This window comes from Aedes albopictus, unplaced genomic scaffold, assembly GCF_035046485.1.
Source record: "Aedes albopictus strain Foshan unplaced genomic scaffold, AalbF5 HiC_scaffold_116, whole genome shotgun sequence".
Classification (NCBI taxonomy): domain Eukaryota; kingdom Metazoa; phylum Arthropoda; class Insecta; order Diptera; family Culicidae; genus Aedes; species Aedes albopictus.
Window position 1 is genome coordinate 42,598 of NW_026916547.1, and position 19,302 is coordinate 61,899.

At 39.4% G+C, this 19,302-nt stretch overlaps 1 protein-coding gene and 2 long non-coding RNA genes across 3 annotated transcripts; 2 read left to right on the top strand and 1 right to left on the bottom strand.

The window, feature by feature from the left end:
• Positions 1 to 5,122, top strand: LOC115270324 (uncharacterized protein K02A2.6-like). The gene is made up of 2 exons (XM_062843229.1): positions 1 to 190; positions 314 to 5,122. Exon 2 carries the CDS (start codon positions 2,011 to 2,013, stop codon positions 4,921 to 4,923), a length of 2,913 nt encoding a protein of 970 aa, XP_062699213.1. The 5' UTR covers positions 1 to 190; positions 314 to 2,010; the 3' UTR covers positions 4,924 to 5,122.
• Positions 5,123 to 10,526: 5,404 nt separating this feature from the next.
• Positions 10,527 to 15,114, top strand: LOC134284410 (uncharacterized). The gene is made up of 2 exons (XR_009995774.1): positions 10,527 to 10,907; positions 14,763 to 15,114. It is a non-coding gene; the product is annotated as an uncharacterized LOC134284410 (long non-coding RNA).
• A 1,692-nt stretch (positions 15,115 to 16,806) lies between these two features.
• Positions 16,807 to 17,719, bottom strand: LOC109402188 (uncharacterized). The gene is made up of 2 exons (XR_002128120.3): positions 17,500 to 17,719; positions 16,807 to 17,406 (listed from the first exon to the last, which is right to left on the bottom strand). It is a non-coding gene; the product is annotated as an uncharacterized LOC109402188 (long non-coding RNA).
• Between the last annotated feature and the right edge of the window lie 1,583 nt (positions 17,720 to 19,302).

Here is a 19,302-nt window from a genome sequence, read left to right on the forward strand (position 1 = left end):
TGATAGGTCTGTAACCAATCTATGGTAAAGCTCTGTAAGCATACGAAAAAGAATAATAAATGTAGCTAATCAGTGAAGCGTCTCGTGTTTGATCTAGCGTGCTTTCCCTATCACAAATTGGCGACAGGATTGGATTTTTTTAACGTTTTTCGGTGATTAATTGTGCGTTAGTACCCAAGGAATAACTACGGTAAGTAATCACATCAATAAAAGTGATTATTGAAAAGAAAAGGCAAAATAAACATTCGGCATCAAACCGCAATGGGAGTGGAAAAAAGCTCACATCTCGATTTTTACCACGATTCATTTACAGGAGTGTGTGTGAGAGGTGGCCTGCGTCTAGAAAGCAGAGAGGAAAGCTCGATGAGAAAACCGCACCTCCGACCTCACCAGTGAGTTGCGCGTTGGTCTGTGTCTAGTAAACAGAAGAGTCCAAGTGATAAAGCTCTGTGTCTTGTAAACAGAAAGGTCCGCGTCACGATAGCGGTAGAAAAAACAAGTGGATACGGACACGGCGTCCGTCTAGAATTGGCTCTGTGTCAAGAGAACAGAAAGAACGTATAGTAGAAGCGGAATTTTTCGAGTTATATACGCTGCGGCTGGTAAGCAAAAAAAAAAAAAGAGATTTGTTTTGTTGGGTGAACTAATTGAAGGAGGGTAATTTCAGATCGGTGAGACAGTGCTCGTGAGTCGACAGAATACTCACCCACGAGAGAAATACTGCTGTTTGCGATGGACGAAAACCGGTTGCTTTCTAAGCTACCTCCGTTTTCAGTCGTGGGAGTCCCCTTGACGGACCGCAGGAATAAATGGATTACGTGGAAGCGAGGGTTTGAAATCTGTCTGCGTGCTGCCAAAATAGAAGATGGAACCGAAAAGAAAGATATGCTTCTGGCGTGCGGGTCGTTTGAGCTCCAAGAGATATTTTTCAGCATACCGGGAGCAGACGTGGCTGCGGATGCTGAGAACGAGATTGATCCCTACATGGTGGCAATGAAAAAGTTGGACGACTATTTCGCCCCCCAACGTCACGAAGCCCACGAACGTTTCCTGTTTTGGTCGATGAAACCGGAGCCGGAAGAAACATTGGAAAAGTTCCTTATGCGGGTACAGGCTCATGGAACAAAATGCAACTTTGGAAGATCGGCGTCGGAGAGCTCTGGTATTGCGATTGTTGACAAGATGCTTCAATTCGTACCAAATCAATTGCGTGCGAAATTGCTTCAGGAGAAAGATCTCACCCTGGAGGAGCTTGTTAAGCAAGTAAATGCGTATGAAACGTCACGAGTAGCCAGTGATCAGATGAGCGGAAGAGGTGTTCAGATGCAACCGAGTAGGCCAATGATGGACAACGTGCAGTTTGTAGCGGCATCCTGCAAATTCTGTGCCCGATCGCACGGGCATCAGCCTTGCCCAGCTCGTGATAAGACATGTGCGAAATGCGGCAAGCGGGGTCACTTTGCCGTGGCTTGCTATTCTCCCCCAGTGTACGCATCATCAAGCAGACAAATGCACAGCAATAAACCAAGCAGAAACCCTTCTCTAAAACGACCATATGAAGCAACAGTTCCCGCTGGTTCTGGTCCAGTGGCGAAGAAGAAAGCCATGCAATTCGCTCGGAAGATACACGCCATCGAGGGCGAGAACGAAGAGGAGAGTTTCGAACTGGTTGAGATGGTGACTTCCGGTAACGATTCAGATGAACTGATTTGGGCAAAAGTCGGCGGTGTGCTGATAGAAATGCAGATTGACTCGGGCGTCCAGTCTAACATCATTGACGACCGTACGTGGGAATCGATGATGAAGAACGGAGTCGGCATTATTGGAGATGTTCGGGAGTCGGATCGAAGGTATGAATTTAAATTTTATTTTGATTGGTTAGCAGATTTTCAGCCAGAAATTGCTGATTAATCTCCAGTTTTGTAGGTATTGGAACTTGTAAATAAGTAGGTTAATTTTCTATTTAGGTTCAAAGCTTATGCTCAAGCAGATTGCCTGAAAGTAATCGCTATGTTTGATGCAGAAATAATCATCCCGGACGGGGACAAACAACTAAAAGCCATCTCACGGTTTTATGTCGTGGAAAACGGACCACAGCCACTTCTAGGTAAGACAACAGCGAAGCAATTAGGTGTTTTGCTTGTCGGATTACCCAGCCAGCGAGAATCGGTTCATCACGTAGAAGCTTGCCGGGCATTCCCTTGCATCCGTGGAGTGAAAATTCGTATCCCCATAGATAAGTCGGTAGAACCCGTTGCCCAGCGTCTCCGACGGTTGCCTTTACCGATGTTGGACAAGGTAGACGAGAAGTTAAATGAATTGCTTTCCAAGGACATCATCGAAAAGGTGTCTGAACCAAGCCGCTGGGTGTCACCGATGGTCATAGTGGTCAAAGACAGTGGAGATATCCGGCTCTGTATTGACATGCGTCAGTTGAACAGAGCAATACTTCGTGAGACACACCCGTTGCCAACGATCGAGGACATACGATGGAGGTTGAATGGGGCAAAGTATTTTTCCCGACTCGATATTAAGGATGCCTTTCATCAACTCCAGCTCGACGATGAGAGTAAGCATCTGACGACTTTCATAACCCACCGCGGACTTTTTCGATACAAGCGTCTAGTCTTCGGCATTTCGTGTGCACCGGAGATGTTTCAGAAGATTCTCGAACAGATTCTGGCAGATTGTGAGAACACGGTGAACTTTATCGATGATATTATTGTCACAGGTAGGTCTGAAGCAGAACATGACGCGGCTCTTCAGAAAGTTCTCAAGAAACTCGGAGAATACGGGATTCTTCTGAATCAAGCGAAGTGTGCTTTCAAGCTCGACGAAATTGAATTTATTGGCCAGCGGTTTAACCAAAGTGGGATGATACCTTCTAAAACGAAAATTGAAGCCATTCAAACGTTTCGTCCACCCAGAAGCTGTGAAGAAGTTCGTAGTTTCCTAGGACTCGTAAACTACGTGGGATCCTTTATTCCGAACTTAGCGACGATTTCCTTTCCGCTCCGTGAACTAATCAAGAGTAACTCGACCTTCATCTGGGAACGGGATCAGGAACTTGCATTCAACGAACTCATTCGGCTGGTTGGCAATATTGAGACACTGGCTCACTTCGATCCCCGACTTAAAACTAGGGTAGTGGCGGATGCGTCACCAGTGGGATTAGGGGCGGTGCTGCTTCAATTTCATGAAGGACATCCCAAAGTCGTCGCTTATGCTAGCAAAAGCCTAACTAGTACGGAATGTAGATACGCGCAAACGGAAAAGGAATCCTTGGCCTTAGTTTGGGCTGTGGAGCGATTCCAGATTTATCTTTTCGGGATACGGTTTGAGCTTGAAACCGATCACAAACCCCTCGAATCGATCTTCACTCCGACTTCGTCTCCTTGTTTGCGTATTGAGCGCTGGGTCCTGCGGCTTCAAGCATTCAGCTATGACATCGTCTATCGTAAGGGAAAGTCTAATATTGCAGACCCTCTATCGCGTCTGTCTCGTCCTGCAGAGATCGAAGAGTTCGATCCGGATTCCGATGTGTACATAAGAAATGTCGTGGAACATACAGCCGTCGACGTTCATGAAGTTGAGGTTGCTTCTTCGCACGATCCTGAAATACAAGCATTGAGGGAATGTTTAGAAAAGGGAATTTGGAACTACGCTAATGACCTGTTGAAACCTTATCAGGCGTTTCGATTGGAATTCGGCACAGTTGGAGATATGGTTGTTCGGGGAAGTAAGCTCGTTATACCTCGAAGCCTTAGGCAGAGACTGCTTGAACTGGGTCATGAAGGGCATCCCGGGCGAACAAAAATGCAACAACGTCTAAGAAGTACATGCTGGTGGCCAGGAATGGATGATTCAATTGTCCGGATGATCGATAAGTGCTCGGGATGTAGGTTGGTTAGCCAGCCGGACCGACCAGAACCCATGATGAGAAGAGCTCTTCCGGAGAAGCCGTGGGTGGACGTTGCGATCGACTTCCTTGGGCCACTTCCGTCGGGAGAATACTTGTTGGTGATTATCGACTATTTTAGTCGATATAAGGAGGTTGAGATCCTTCGAAAAATCACAGCAAGTGAGACAGCTGAGCGACTGGAAAAAATATTTGTGAGGCTTGGATATCCGAGAACCATTACTCTCGACAACGGTAGACAGTTTGTGAGTACATATTTCGACCAGTACTGCAAGCAACGTGGAATAATACTGAATAAGACGACCCCATACTGGCCACAAGAAAACGGCCTCGTGGAGCGCCAAAACCGGTCACTAGTAAAAAGGCTCAAAATTAGCCAAGCTTTAAATAGTGATTGGAAGGCCGATTTGAACACGTATCTTTCTATGTACTACGCTACGCCTCACAGCACAACGGGCAAAACCCCAAGCGAGCTGATGTTCGGCCGGACTATCCGGACTAAAATACCATCGCTTCAAGACGTCAGCACCGATGCTACACAGTGTTCTACGGACTACAGGGATAGAGACATACAGATGAAGGAGAAGGGAAGGATAACTGAGGACCAACAGCGGAAAGCAAAGCCTTCGGACATTGTTACGGGAGACAAGGTTCTGATGAAAAATGTCATTCCCGGTAACAAGCTTACCCCTACATTCAACCCCACTGTTATGACAGTTGTTGATAAACATGGGCCACGTGTAACGGTCCTGGATCAGGAATCCGGAAGGTCCTTTGACAGGAATTCAAGCCACTTGAAAAAGATAAATGATAACAGAAACGGAACATCATCCAACGAGGCTCCATCGGATATGCTGCAGCAGGAAGACACGGGGCTTCAGGATCCGATTAATGAGCAGGACGGGAAACGGGTTGCTAGTCCGGAGCCCATAGTCGAGGCAGATATAACAGGACGCAGCCGACCACAACGTGTAATCAAACGACCAAGCCGATTCATGCAGTGATTGATTGATGGAATATTTTTATTAACATTAAGTACTTGATGAATATATCCTTTTGTAATCTTTGAATATTATTATCTAAAACAAGGGGAGATGTGGTGATAGGTCTGTAACCAATCTATGGTAAAGCTCTGTAAGCATACGAAAAAGAATAATAAATGTAGCTAATCAGTGAAGCGTCTCGTGTTTGATCTAGCGTGCTTTCCCTATCACACATTCCATTAAAAATAGGATGTTTTCTAGTTTTGAGTTCATTGAAGGTTCTTCCGAGTTGTTATAAAATAGTACATAGAAATACCGTCTATCCAAGCGTCTATCCCCATTAATTTGATCGTTTATAATTGAACACTTCCTAATTCGACTTCCGCTAATCTGCACATCGTTCACACTAACAACAGTTCAAACGTAATGCTGCTCTAGAAACGAGTTGTAACGAAACGCAGGATCAAAATAAAACAACAAATAATATTACCAGCACGGTGTTTTTGACACCCCTAGGGAAACTAGAAGTTCAAATTAAAATGATCCCTTTTATAATAGATATATTAATTAATTAATAATATTATATTATAGCTTTCATGAGAAGTTGTTCAAACTAACGGCAGTTGACGATAGGCTGTTCTTTCAAGGCATAAGCATATAACAAAATCAAAGTATTACCCGTCTCGGACTTTAAAGTTTTTCGGCCTAATGACCCATTCGGCTTGATGTACATCGGCCATAGGGAGCGTCCATAAATGACGTAGCATTTTAGGGGGGAGGGGAGTCTGGGATTGTGTGACGAGTCATGTATTAGGTGTGAGAAAACATGCTACGAGTGGGGACTAAAAAATCAGCTAAAAATTCTACGTCATTTATGAAAGCTCCCTTACGTGCTTCGACTCTTTGACCCATCTCCTTTTTGAACACTTTCCGTTTTAAATGCTGATTGCTGCCTGTAACTCTCAAAGGTAAGAAGGTTCATGTCTCATGAGGTAATGCAAAGCATGGTTGTCGATATTTAAGTTTTTTGCTTTCTTATTCTGAAATTATTACGGTACTATTGTATAAGTCTATAGGTTGTTTTTGTTTTCAATGATTTTACTATTCAATGTGACTCCAAGTAATCTGCCTTTCTTCTCAAGAGGGTTCACCAAGTTCTCTTAAATTGCTAGATGACGAACTTTAAAATGGGTCAGTTCTGCTGTGGGGCTGGGGACGATTTTCGTAGTCAGATATTCTTTAAAGTATGTAGTCAGAATGTGTCTTTGAGAAACTTCACTTACGTCAAAATAGATCGATTTAGATTTGAATGATTTCATGATTTTAGGTAGTCCATGAGATGTTCTTTAAAGTGCTTTAGTAGGGTTCACCAAGTCCTCTTAAATCGCTAGGTGATGCACAATACGTCTACTTTGAAAAAGCTTCCTTTTCCTTGAATAATTTATGTGGTTTATGAATAATTTTTGTGGTATTGGAGTTATTTTTTAAAGTACTCAAATATTGTATTTTAAAAGGGTCATCTAGTCCACTTAAATTGTTAGGTTACTCAATAACCGTTTTCTTTTTTTTTTGCTAAGAAGGAGTTTGTAGTCCTTGAGATGTTCTTTAAAGTGCTTTAAAAAGGTTCACCAAGTCCTCTTAAATCGCTAGGTGATGCTAGCTCGCGGTTGCCTTGAATAATTTTTGTGGTATATGAGATATTCTTTCAAGTACTCAAATATTGCTTTTTAAAAGATTCATCAAGTCCTCTTAAATCGCTAAGTGACACAATATCCTTTAACTTCTTTGCTTTATGCTTAAGTAGTTAAGAAGGCTCACCAACTCCTCTCAAATCGCCAGGTGATGCATAACACGTCTACTTTGAAAAAAAATCCGTTTTCCTCCTTGCTTAGAATGATAAAGGAGTCCTTAATATATTTTTTGAATACTTTAAACTTGTCTATGAAGGTTCACCAAGTCCTCTTATATCGCTAGGTGACGCAATAACCATTTTCTTCCTTGCTTAGAATAATTAAGTAGTCCATGAGATATTCTCTAAAGTACTTATTGATTGATTGATTTGTCTTTATTAGAGAGACTTTCAGCCCTTGGCTGGTTCGTCTCTTACTAAAGTACTTAAAATTTGTCTAAGAAGTTTTACCAAGTCCTCTCAAATCGCTAGGAGACGCACAACACGTCTACTTTGAAAAAGCTTCCTTTTTGGTTTGCATCAAGTACTCAAAATTCGTCTAAGAAAGTTCACCAAGTCCCCTTGAATTGCCAGGTGACGCAATAACCGTTTTCTTCCTTGCATAGAATGATAAAGTAGTCCTTAAGATATTTTTGAAATACTTTAAACTTGTCTATGAAGGTCCACCAAGTCTCCTTGAATTGCCAGGTAACGCAATAATCGTTTTCTTCCTTGCTTAGAATAATTAAGTAGCCCTTGAGATATTCTCTAAAGTACTTAAAATTTGTCTAAGAAGGTTTACCAAGTCCTCTCAACTCAAATCGCTAGGTGACGCACAACACGTCTACTTTGAAAAAGCTTCCTTTTTCCTTTGCATCAAGTACTCAAAATTCGTCTAAGAAGGTTCACCAAGTCCCCTTGAATTGCCAGGTGACGCAATAATCGTTTTCTTCCTTGCTTAGAATAATTAAGTAGCCCTTGAGATATTCTCTAAAGTACTTAAAATTTGTCTAAGAAGGTTTACCAAGTCCTCTCAAATCGCTAGGAAACGCACAACACGTCTGCTTTGAAAAAGCTTCCTTTTTCCTTTGCATCAAGTACTCAAAATTCGTCTAAGAAGGTTCACCAAGTCCCCTTGAATTGCCAGGTGACGCAATAACCGTTTTCTTCCTTGATTAGAATAATAAAGGAGTCCTTAAGATATTTTTGAAATACTTTAAACTTGTCTATGAAGGTCCACCAAGTCTCCTTGAATTGCCAGGTAACGCAATAATCGTTTTCTTCCTTGCTTAGAATAATTAAGTAGCCCTTGAGATATTCTCTAAAGTACTTAAAATTTGTCTAAGAAGGTTTACCAAGTCCTCTCAACTCAAATCGCTAGGTGACGCACAACACGTCTACTTTGAAAAAGCTTCCTTTTTCCTTTGCATCAAGTACTCAAAATTCGTCTAAGAAGGTTCACCAAGTCCCCTTGAATCGCCAGGTGACGCAATAACCGTTTTCTTCCTTGCATAGAATGATAAAGTAGTCCTTAAGATATTTTTTAAATACTTTAAACTTGTCTATGAAGGTCCACCAAGTCGCCTTGAATCGCCAGGTGACGCGATAACCGTTTTCCTCCTTGCTTAGAATGATAAAGGAGTCCTTAATATATTTTTGAAATACTTAAAACTTGTCTATGAAGGTTCACCAAGTCCTCTTATATCGCTAGGTGACGCAATAACCATTTTCTTCCTTGCTTAGAATAATTAAGTAGTCCATGAGATATTCTCTAAAGTACTTAAAATTTGTCTAAGAAGGTTTACCAAGTCCTCTCAAATCGCTAGGAAACGCACAACACGTCTGCTTTGAAAAAGCTTCCTTTTTCCTTTGCATCAAGTACTCAAAATTCGTCTAAGAAGGTTCACCAAGTCCCCTTGAATTGCCAGGTGACGCAATAATCGTTTTCTTCCTTGCTTAGAATAATTAAGTAGCCCTTGAGATATTCTCTAAAGTACTTAAAATTTGTCTAAGAAGGTTTACCAAGTCCTCTCAAATCGCTAGGAAACGCACAACACGTCTGCTTTGAAAAAGCTTCCTTTTTCCTTTGCATCAAGTACTCAAAATTCGTCTAAGAAGGTTCACCAAGTCCCCTTGAATTGCCAGGTGACGCAATAACCGTTTTCTTCCTTGATTAGAATAATAAAGGAGTCCTTAAGATATTTTTGAAATACTTTAAACTTGTCTATGAAGGTCCACCAAGTCTCCTTGAATTGCCAGGTAACGCAATAATCGTTTTCTTCCTTGCTTAGAATAATTAAGTAGCCCTTGAGATATTCTCTAAAGTACTTAAAATTTGTCTAAGAAGGTTTACCAAGTCCTCTCAACTCAAATCGCTAGGTGACGCACAACACGTCTACTTTGAAAAAGCTTCCTTTTTCCTTTGCATCAAGTACTCAAAATTCGTCTAAGAAGGTTCACCAAGTCCCCTTGAATCGCCAGGTGACGCAATAACCGTTTTCTTCCTTGCATAGAATGATAAAGTAGTCCTTAAGATATTTTTTAAATACTTTAAACTTGTCTATGAAGGTCCACCAAGTCGCCTTGAATCGCCAGGTGACGCGATAACCGTTTTCCTCCTTGCTTAGAATGATAAAGGAGTCCTTAATATATTTTTGAAATACTTAAAACTTGTCTATGAAGGTTCACCAAGTCCTCTTATATCGCTAGGTGACGCAATAACCATTTTCTTCCTTGCTTAGAATAATTAAGTAGTCCATGAGATATTCTCTAAAGTACTTAAAATTTGTCTAAGAAGGTTTACCAAGTCCTCTCAAATCGCTAGGAAACGCACAACACGTCTGCTTTGAAAAAGCTTCCTTTTTCCTTTGCATCAAGTACTCAAAATTCGTCTAAGAAGGTTCACCAAGTCCCCTTGAATTGCCAGGTGACGCAATAATCGTTTTCTTCCTTGCTTAGAATAATTAAGTAGCCCTTGAGATATTCTCTAAAGTACTTAAAATTTGTCTAAGAAGGTTTACCAAGTCCTCTCAACTCAAATCGCTAGGTGACGCACAACACGTCTACTTTGAAAAAGCTTCCTTTTTCCTTTGCATCAAGTACTCAAAATTCGTCTAAGAAGGTTCACCAAGTCCCCTTGAATCGCCAGGTGACGCAATAACCGTTTTCTTCCTTGCATAGAATGATAAAGTAGTCCTTAAGATATTTTTTAAATACTTTAAACTTGTCTATGAAGGTCCACCAAGTCGCCTTGAATCGCCAGGTGACGCGATAACCGTTTTCCTCCTTGCTTAGAATGATAAAGGAGTCCTTAATATATTTTTGAAATACTTAAAACTTGTCTATGAAGGTTCACCAAGTCCTCTTATATCGCTAGGTGACGCAATAACCATTTTCTTCCTTGCTTAGAATAATTAAGTAGTCCATGAGATATTCTCTAAAGTACTTAAAATTTGTCTAAGAAGGTTTACCAAGTCCTCTCAAATCGCTAGGAAACGCACAACACGTCTGCTTTGAAAAAGCTTCCTTTTTCCTTTGCATCAAGTACTCAAAATTCGTCTAAGAAGGTTCACCAAGTCCCCTTGAATTGCCAGGTGACGCAATAATCGTTTTCTTCCTTGCTTAGAATAATTAAGTAGCCCTTGAGATATTCTCTAAAGTACTTAAAATTTGTCTAAGAAGGTTTACCAAGTCCTCTCAAATCGCTAGGAAACGCACAACACGTCTGCTTTGAAAAAGCTTCCTTTTTCCTTTGCATCAAGTACTCAAAATTCGTCTAAGAAGGTTCACCAAGTCCCCTTGAATTGCCAGGTGACGCAATAACCGTTTTCTTCCTTGATTAGAATAATAAAGGAGTCCTTAAGATATTTTTGAAATACTTTAAACTTGTCTATGAAGGTCCACCAAGTCTCCTTGAATTGCCAGGTAACGCAATAATCGTTTTCTTCCTTGCTTAGTGTGGTACCTTGTGGTATGCACATAATAAATTATTGTATTACTCTATTACGTTTAGCGTGTATGTTTACATTGAGTATCTGTCATATGTGGAGATGTTGTTATTGTTGTCTAGAGTGTGAATCATTGTATGTAATATTGAAGTATCGGTAATAAAGTGTATACAAATAATGAATACAGTTGTTGAATAATCATTACAGAGAAAGATTCTCACATTGGCGACGAGAACGGTGAACAGTGCATGTGAAATTAGTTTAATTTCGGTTCGGGAAGTGTTGTCTTTGGAAAAAGAAAGAGATGAGTGGTGTGTGTGGTGCATGCAGAGTGGTGATGACCTCCAGGTGATGACTTGTGATTGAATTTCAACATTGGAATCAAAAAGGTAAATATTGTGTACTAACTGTTCAATATGAATAAAACGATTTATTTGTACCTTCGACTAATGACAATGATCAACCTGTGAGAGATTTTGATGGTGATCGGTATGGTTTAGTTCAAATCGATGACAATCACTATTGTCAGATAAAGAAATAAAGAACTGTGAAGAAAACCTAAGTTTTGTTGATTGTGATATTGGTACTCGTTGAATAGGGTTGTTGTCCTAAATCTAGACTTAAATGCTGAATGATGAATGAAGTATTGATTTGTTAACCGGATGGCCGAGGAAGGCGTAGAGGTGAAACAATATTTTGAAATCAAATTTTGCCGTTGCTGTTAAAAGCCAGTGAAGGCGATGAAAGCCAATGAAGGCGATACAAGCTAATGAAGGCGACATTCTTGAAATAGCCGTAAAAGGCGGAAATGATTACAGATAGAAAAGCCGTTGAAGGCGGAAAGCAGGAAAAATGTTATAGGCAGAAGAGCCGACTAAGGCGAAAAACTGTCGATAACGGAAAGATCCGTCGGAGAGTGAAAAGCTGTTGAAGGCGGAAAAAGCCGTTGAAGGTGGAAATGCCGTTGAAGGCGCGGGTAAGACCTGCAAGGCAGATATAGTCGATTCTTTGTAGAGCCGTATAAGGCGAATTGTGTTATTAAAAATTATAGTACTAAAAACGCAACAGTGTCGTAAATTTCGTAAGAAACAGATTACCAGCCAACGCAGATTTAAGGGCTGTTTGCAGATCAGAAGGAATTTCCCGGCCTATCTTGAGGCATGGGAAATTGCTTGGCTGAATCACTCAAGAAACCGTTTTTTCTTCGATCGCAGTACGCAGTTGCGAAAAAATGACAGTTCAAATGGCAGTCACCGTAGAAAGTTTCTGCCAGGAATCGTTCTAGAAGTTTCTTGAGCGATTTCTCTTGAACTCCAATCTGGGCTTTTTAGTTAAATTGAACCATTAAAAATGAAATTTCACACCAATTAAGTGGCAGCTGAGAAGGCGAAAGACAAAACTAAACTTTAGGCTGAGCGTGACTAGAAAAACAGGAACGAATAGTATTTGAATATGTTCCAAATGCGAATATAACTGAGCTGATACTGAGATTGTTGTGGACCCACCTCAGGTGATATATATTGAAGTTATCATTGCTCAGCAAAGTATAATAAGTCTACGAGACGTAAAAAGGGTTGGCTCTTGAAACCAAATTAATATGAAGACATGATTTAACTAATGCTTTGTCCTGTTACAAGACTAAAAATGTAACTTCAAGAAAATTAACATCAATGTGTGAGAATAATTAAACTGTCTTGGTAGTTTGCAAGATATGAAGTTTTGACTGACAGTTAAAGCATTCGTTGAAGCTAGACGACATATTCAGAGCAGTTGCTAACCACTAACCTGTTAAGTATCATGCTAGTCAAATGGTTAGTTGAATTGGATATTTAAAAAAATCGAACAATAAAAAATGAAACTTTTCGGCTTAACTAGAAGTCTCAGGAATTCGAGTAAAAAGCGCTTTATAACCTATTGAATGTGTTGTCAGGAGGGGCATTTTGACTTATGATTGCCTAACACTGGATATAGTGCCATTTTTGCTAATGAGTGGCCATCTTGCCAAGAACTGTGGCACAAGTTAGAGAACAAGGTACAGCATTACGCTCAACAACAAATTCTGCACAATAATTTCCTTATAGGAAGAGACAAATTTTGATCAGTTAAAGAAGTATTGAAACTATTTTTGAGGAGAATAACGTACAGTATATCAAAAGCACAAGATATTGGAATAAAAAAAGATAATCATTTCTGTAACTACAGGAATAGATATATCTAATGAAAGCTGGATTATGAGGTTTGTTTTTCAGTCGAGCTTATTAATGCAAACAGGTACCATTACTAACATGTTACCTTGTTTGAATTTTTAGATTTCATACACTGAAAAAACTGCAAATATTGTATGCATGTGTCGCTCACATAGATTTTTGCAATTTGTCATAGATAACCCTATTCATGTGTAGATACACATAGTTTATATAAGGTCCATCGATTTTATGTGTGATCCAGCGTGGAAAACGAATATGTGTGTATAAATAAAATTTATATATCAAATTCATGGATTTTTACCAATAAAAATGCGTGTACATGTATAAGTGATATTTGTGTTATGAGTTCATTGAAAATTTGAATAAAAACGTGCTTTAAATTGTTTCAGTACAAAGAAATGAATCGTAGAGGCAAGCGTAAGGGCCATCATGACACAGACAATCATGGTCAGTGTGCACTACGTCAGACTTGTAGTCGTTAACAAAAAAAAATATGAGGATGTATTTCATCGAAAAAATGTGAAATAAGTGATATGATAGACAGATGATTGAGCTTTGCAATAATGCAGAATATTCTAGTCCGATCCAACGAACTGAGAATATTATCAGTATGATAGGCATATGTAGAAAATCAAAGTTACTTAAAGATAAAAAGTTCTAAATTTTGACGGTACATTGAATGCGAATAATTTGGAAAAGGCTTGTTGAAATAGCTTCATTAGGTATCTAGAGTGAGAACATAACATGCTGAGGTGCTTTTGCAATATTTTGGAGGTACACCATTAAAATAAGTCCTACAGTTCAGAACCCAAAAGAGCGACATCAAAGGAACAAATTTTTGGTTTTGTAATGTTAAAATAGGTTTGATTGAGCACGAATGTTAATGAGGGAAAATATGCATCGTAGAATGTAAACCTATTGAACGACCAAACCGTAAAAATAAACTCATTCAGTTTGAAAGGTAAATGGTAAATCATAAGAATTCCGAAATTATCGGAAACATGATTCCTAAAACCGTGGACACCTATATAGGTGAACCGTCGAAAAGTGCTCCAATAAGATGATCGATTTATTTTGTTATCTGGAGAAAATTGCTTTGTATATAATAATTGGCTACTATCATTACGTTTTCGGTTGGAAGCCGAAGTGACTGGCGGTGCGAAAATTGATGTTTAACCTACTTATAAACATAGCAACTCGATTTAGATTAGTGCTAATTTCAGCTCTTAAGTAGCTTAATGATGCGCAATACCAGCAACCAGTTCAAATTTACGTCACAACTGCAACTTTGCATGTGCTTAAATGCATGACTTCGATTTGGTACTGCGACGATGATGTATGTATTAAGAATTTGAGATAATTATAGGATTACAACATGAAAAAAAAGAATGAATATTAATATTCTACTATACTTTCAAACAGCTAGTGCGGGTGCGAGTTTTGTGAACAATATATATTAAATATAATTCAAAAACTGGATGTTTTCAAATTACTATTTAGCTAAAACTAGTATTACAAATATTGCTTTGGACAAGTGACGTTTTTCGAAATCGTGATTTGATTTAAAAAAGTATCAATCCCTTCGATATTTAGAAAACAAAATCTGTAAAGCCAAACTTCTGAATATATTCTGAACAAGAAACGAGTTCCAGCAAAGTTCGCTAAAAAAACATGAAATAAAATAGTGTTTGTATGACACTTGGACACTTTGGATCGAAAACGAGTTAATGGATATTGATAATTTTTCCACTGTAACATTCGTGCAGTGTTCCGACATATTAAATAGTTAAAAAAATGTCTGAATAATAATCTGAATATACATACCTTTTGTATGATATTCTTCTATGAAAGGACATGTCAAAAAAAATCAGTGGGCAGTATACAATGTTTGCATGCTAGCTGTCATTGAAAGCATTTGAGAAGAGGAAAGCAATTCAATTAATTCATCAGCAAAGGTAATATTTAGCTTGACACTCAGTATTAAAAATATTTTGGGATTTGGGAAAATATTTGGGTCAAAATAATATTTCTTTTTAGGTACAACCACAAGTAATGGCCAAGTAATTTACTAAAATGCCGAGCAGAGATGGATGACCAAATGGATGACTGTACTTCTAATTCTGATGTGAGACTGAAGCGAGACGTTCATAAACTGAGGAGACTATAAGCGAAACAACGTGGAGTGACCTTGCTGCGGATCTGGAGAAAAAACGAGATGTGGTACCTTGTGGTATGCACATAATAAATTATTGTATTACTCTATTACGTTTAGCGTGTATGTTTACATTGAGTATCTGTCATATGTGGAGATGTTGTTATTGTTGTCTAGAGTGTGAATCATTGTATGTAATATTGAAGTATCGGTAATAAAGTGTATACAAATAATGAATACAGTTGTTGAATAATCATTACAGAGAAAGATTCTCACACTTAGAATAATTAAGTAGCCCTTGAGATATTCTCTAAAGTACTTAAAATTTGTCTAAGAAGTTTTATCAAGTCCTCTCAACTCAAATCGCTAGGTGACGCACAACACGTCTACTTTGAAAAAGCTTCCTTTTTCCTTTGCATCAAGTACTCAAAATTCGTCTAAGAAGGTTCACCAAGTCCCCTTGAATCGCCAGGTGACGCAATAACCGTTTTCTTCCTTGCATAGAATGATAAAGTAGTCCTTAACCCACGAGCGATCGCGCTGTTGTATTTTGTACAACACATTGAAAAAATCTCGCTTTTTGTGTTCAGCATTAGCGTGGTGCTGGCCAAGATGGACAACCGCGCGAGTTACGGAAGGTTAAGATATTTTTGAAATACTTTAAACTTGTCTATGATGGTCCACCAAGTCGCCTTGAATCGCCAGGTGACGCGATAACCGTTTTCCTCCTTGCTTAGAATGATAAAGGAGTCCTTAATATATTTTTGAAATACTTTAAACTTGTCTATGAAGGTTCACCAAGTCCTCTTATATCGCTAGGTGACGCAATAACCATTTTCTTCCTTGCTTAGAATAATTAAGTAGTCCATGAGATATTCTCTAAAGTACTTAAAATTTGTCTAAGAAGGTTTACCAAGTCCTCTCAAATCGCTAGGAAACGCACAACACGTCTACTTTGAAAAGCTTCCTTTTTTCTTTGCATCAAGTACTCAAAATTCGTCTAAGAAGGTTCACCAAGTCCCCTTGAATTGCCAGGTGACGCAATAATCGTTTTCTTCCTTGCTTAGAATAATTAAGTAGCCCTTGAGATATTCTCTAAAGTACTTAAAATTTGTCTAAGAAGGTTTACCAAGTCCTCTCAAATCGCTAGGAAACGCACAACACGTCTACTTTGAAAAGCTTCATTTTTCCTTTGCATCAAGTATGTACTCAAAATTCGTCTAAGAAGGTTCACCAAGTCCCCTTGAATTGCCAGGTGACGCAATAACCGTTTTCTTCCTTGATTAGAATAATAAAGGAGTCCTTAAGATATTTTTGAAATACTTTAAACTTGTCTATGAAGGTCCACCAAGTCTCCTTGAATCGTTTTCTTCAAGTACTGAAAATTTGTCTAAGAAGGTTCACCAAGTCCTCTCAAATCGCTAGGTGAAACCCAGCACGTTTATCTTGAAACAGCTTCTTTTTCTTTTTTGCATCAAATACTCAAAATATGTTTAAGAAGGTTCATCAAGTCCCCTAGAATCGCCAGGTGACGCAATAACCGTTTTCTTCCTTGATTAGAATGATAAAGGAGTTTTTAAGATATTTTTTTACTCAAAATTTGTCTATGAAGGTCCACCAAGTCTCCTTGAATCGCCAGGTGACGCAATAACCGTAAGTACTTAAAATTTGTCTAAGAAGGTTTACCAAGTCCTCTCAATTCGCAAGGTGACACACAATACTTCTACTTTAAAACAGCTTTCTTTTATCTTTGAATCAAGTACCTATTAACTCCAATTTTGTCTGAAAGACGGTTCACCAAGTCCTATAGGAGATGCACGACACGTCCACTTTGAAACAGCTTTCTTCTGCTTTGATTATATTTAGTGGTATGTTCTCATAATTTGTCATGCGGGTTCCGTTTTTGAAGCAAACAGTTGTAAAAAAGTATTCACAAATTGTTGAATAGTTTACGTTTATTGATAAATCATTTCAGGATCTTCATCCTTGCTTCTTTTTCTCCTCATCATCGCAAAAACTACATAATTGCAATTCACGTTGATGATCGCCTCTTCTCTCGGAATTCTGCGCACGATATCTATCAGACCTGGATACTCCGGTTCACCACCGCCGTCAACTGGTCGTCCTCGGTTTCTACCTGTCTGTTACAGTGGAGTCAAAAGGGTTCAGCCTCTCCGTGCACTCACGGAGCTTCCATAGCCGTCCGGCGATGCCTAAACATTCCAGATATGTCGTCATGGAGTTGTTGAGGATGACTCCGTCCATGAACTCTCCGGCTTGACATTGGTCACTACTGTTCGTGATATCTCAACCAGGGTCGGAAGGAACATTAGTTGTTCCGCTCATCCAGATCCATGTTGATATCTTTTCCGTCCGCGCGGTTCACTACCGTCCGATGAAACCATTTCGCAGCAGGAATTCGCTTTCCGCTTCCATTCGTTCGGAAAAGTAAACGTAATCCGTTGCCAGGATAGTGCTTCCAACTGAGGCTTCCTGAGATTTTTTCCGGTTTAGGCTGTATTCCAAGTCCTGCAAAAGCAACAGTAAATTCATCGGTGTTAGATTATTTAACAGTAATAATTATTGAATAATTGATTTATTCATGGATACTTCGATACTTACAGCAAGGAACAGAACCTTCTTGTTCGCACATAAAAGAATGAGGGTGATTTTCCAGAAAGATTCAGCACCGAGGCCGTTTGTGCAATTTCCGCAGTTTGAAAGAAAATTTCTTTGGTTTAGTTCCAGGTCCAGCAGCGAATTTTTATTTTTGTTTTATCGCGATTTGACAGGAGTTGCCGATACACTGAAGCAAAAGCTCCTTCACTTGTTATGTGCATGATTTGCCGAGATTCACACTGAACTACAAATCAACCCAAATTTAAGTTGTTTTGACGCAATCCCGGTCTTCCGTGGAATAACTCAAATTTGCGTCAAACAGTGAAAGTGGTGAGTGAGTAGTTCTCGTTTGGGAGCGGCAAAAAAAATTAACCCAGTGGTAAGTTATTTTCACCCAACGGAGGCCTCAAATGACGCAAATTTGGGTTAATTCAAGAAAACCCAAATTTGGCTTCTTCCACGGAAGAGCAGCGGATGCGTCGGTGCTTCTCTCTTTGTTTTCGACAACATTGCGGTGGGGCGAGGGAGAAAACAACCCAACTTTGAGTTAAAACTTTAAGCAGTTTAGCCAAATTTGAGTTTTTAAAACTTATTCTTTGGGTTATAATATTTTTCCGTGCAGAAGATTCCGAATGATTCGAAAAGATCCAGGAAAAGATTATACTCAAAAGATCAGAGTGTCACCCTCTCGCAAACAGCAGTATTTCTCTCGTGGGTGAGTATTCTGTCGACTCACGAGCACTGTCTCACCGATCTGAAATTACCCTCCTTCAATTAGTTCACCCAACAAAACAAATCTCTTTTTTTTTTTGCTTACCAGCCGCAGCGTATATAACTCGAAAAATTCCGCTTCTACTATACGTTCTTTCTGTTCTCTTGACACAGAGCCAATTCTAGACGGACGCCGTGTCCGTATCCACTTGTTTTTTCTACCGCTATCGTGACGCGGACCTTTCTGTTTACAAGACACAGAGCTTTATCACTTGGACTCTTCTGTTTACTAGACACAGACCAACGCGCAACTCACTGGTGAGGTCGGAGGTGCGGTTTTCTCATCGAGCTTTCCTCTCTGCTTTCTAGACGCAGGCCACCTCTCACACACACCCCGAATAGATTTTTACAATTCGTGGTATCGTGCATATTATAAGCTTTGAATTCACTGAATGATAATCATAGAAGTAATCATTGCTCAATGATCAGATGATGCAAACTTTAAAAACGAGATCATTCAATATTTTTGATATATCATAGCACAAATGATTATGACACACCTAATGATAAGTATACAATTTTATATAATTCGATTTTCCTACATTTTTCGATTTCTGTGTGCTTATAGGGAGAAAGCTTGTGAGTAAGAGTTCAAAAAGTTTGGTTAGAAGGATACAGAGAAGTTGTAGAGTCCTAAATCCTGAGCACATGCGAAATATCGTAAATATTGACACGGAAAAGCATTGCAATGTATCGCACTGCAGCATATTTCCCCCGATTTTGCCACACCTGTGCATTGGCTACTGTCTGGCAACTAACTTTTTGCACTATAATGATACTGCCATGAAAATTAGCGTAGGATAGAGCACGCATTCCTCATTGATAGGTCCTAAGTATTAGAATAACGTAACGGAAACGGTAGTTTCGCGATGACACACATTGAGACGAGCATTGAGACCTAGGACAGGGCGTTTCTGCATAGCGATTTTCAGCTTTCACAAAACTGATTTCAAACCACCCGCGAGCACATTGCCGATGTGGTCAAACGAGAAAACGCTTCGCAAGAATAAAGGAAGCCGCCCAGCAGCAGCAGCA

Excerpts from the sequence above, each read along its gene's own strand:
- LOC115270324 (XM_062843229.1), top strand. The coding sequence starts at position 2,011 with ATGTTTGATGCAGAAATAATCATCCCGGACGGGGACAAACAACTAAAA.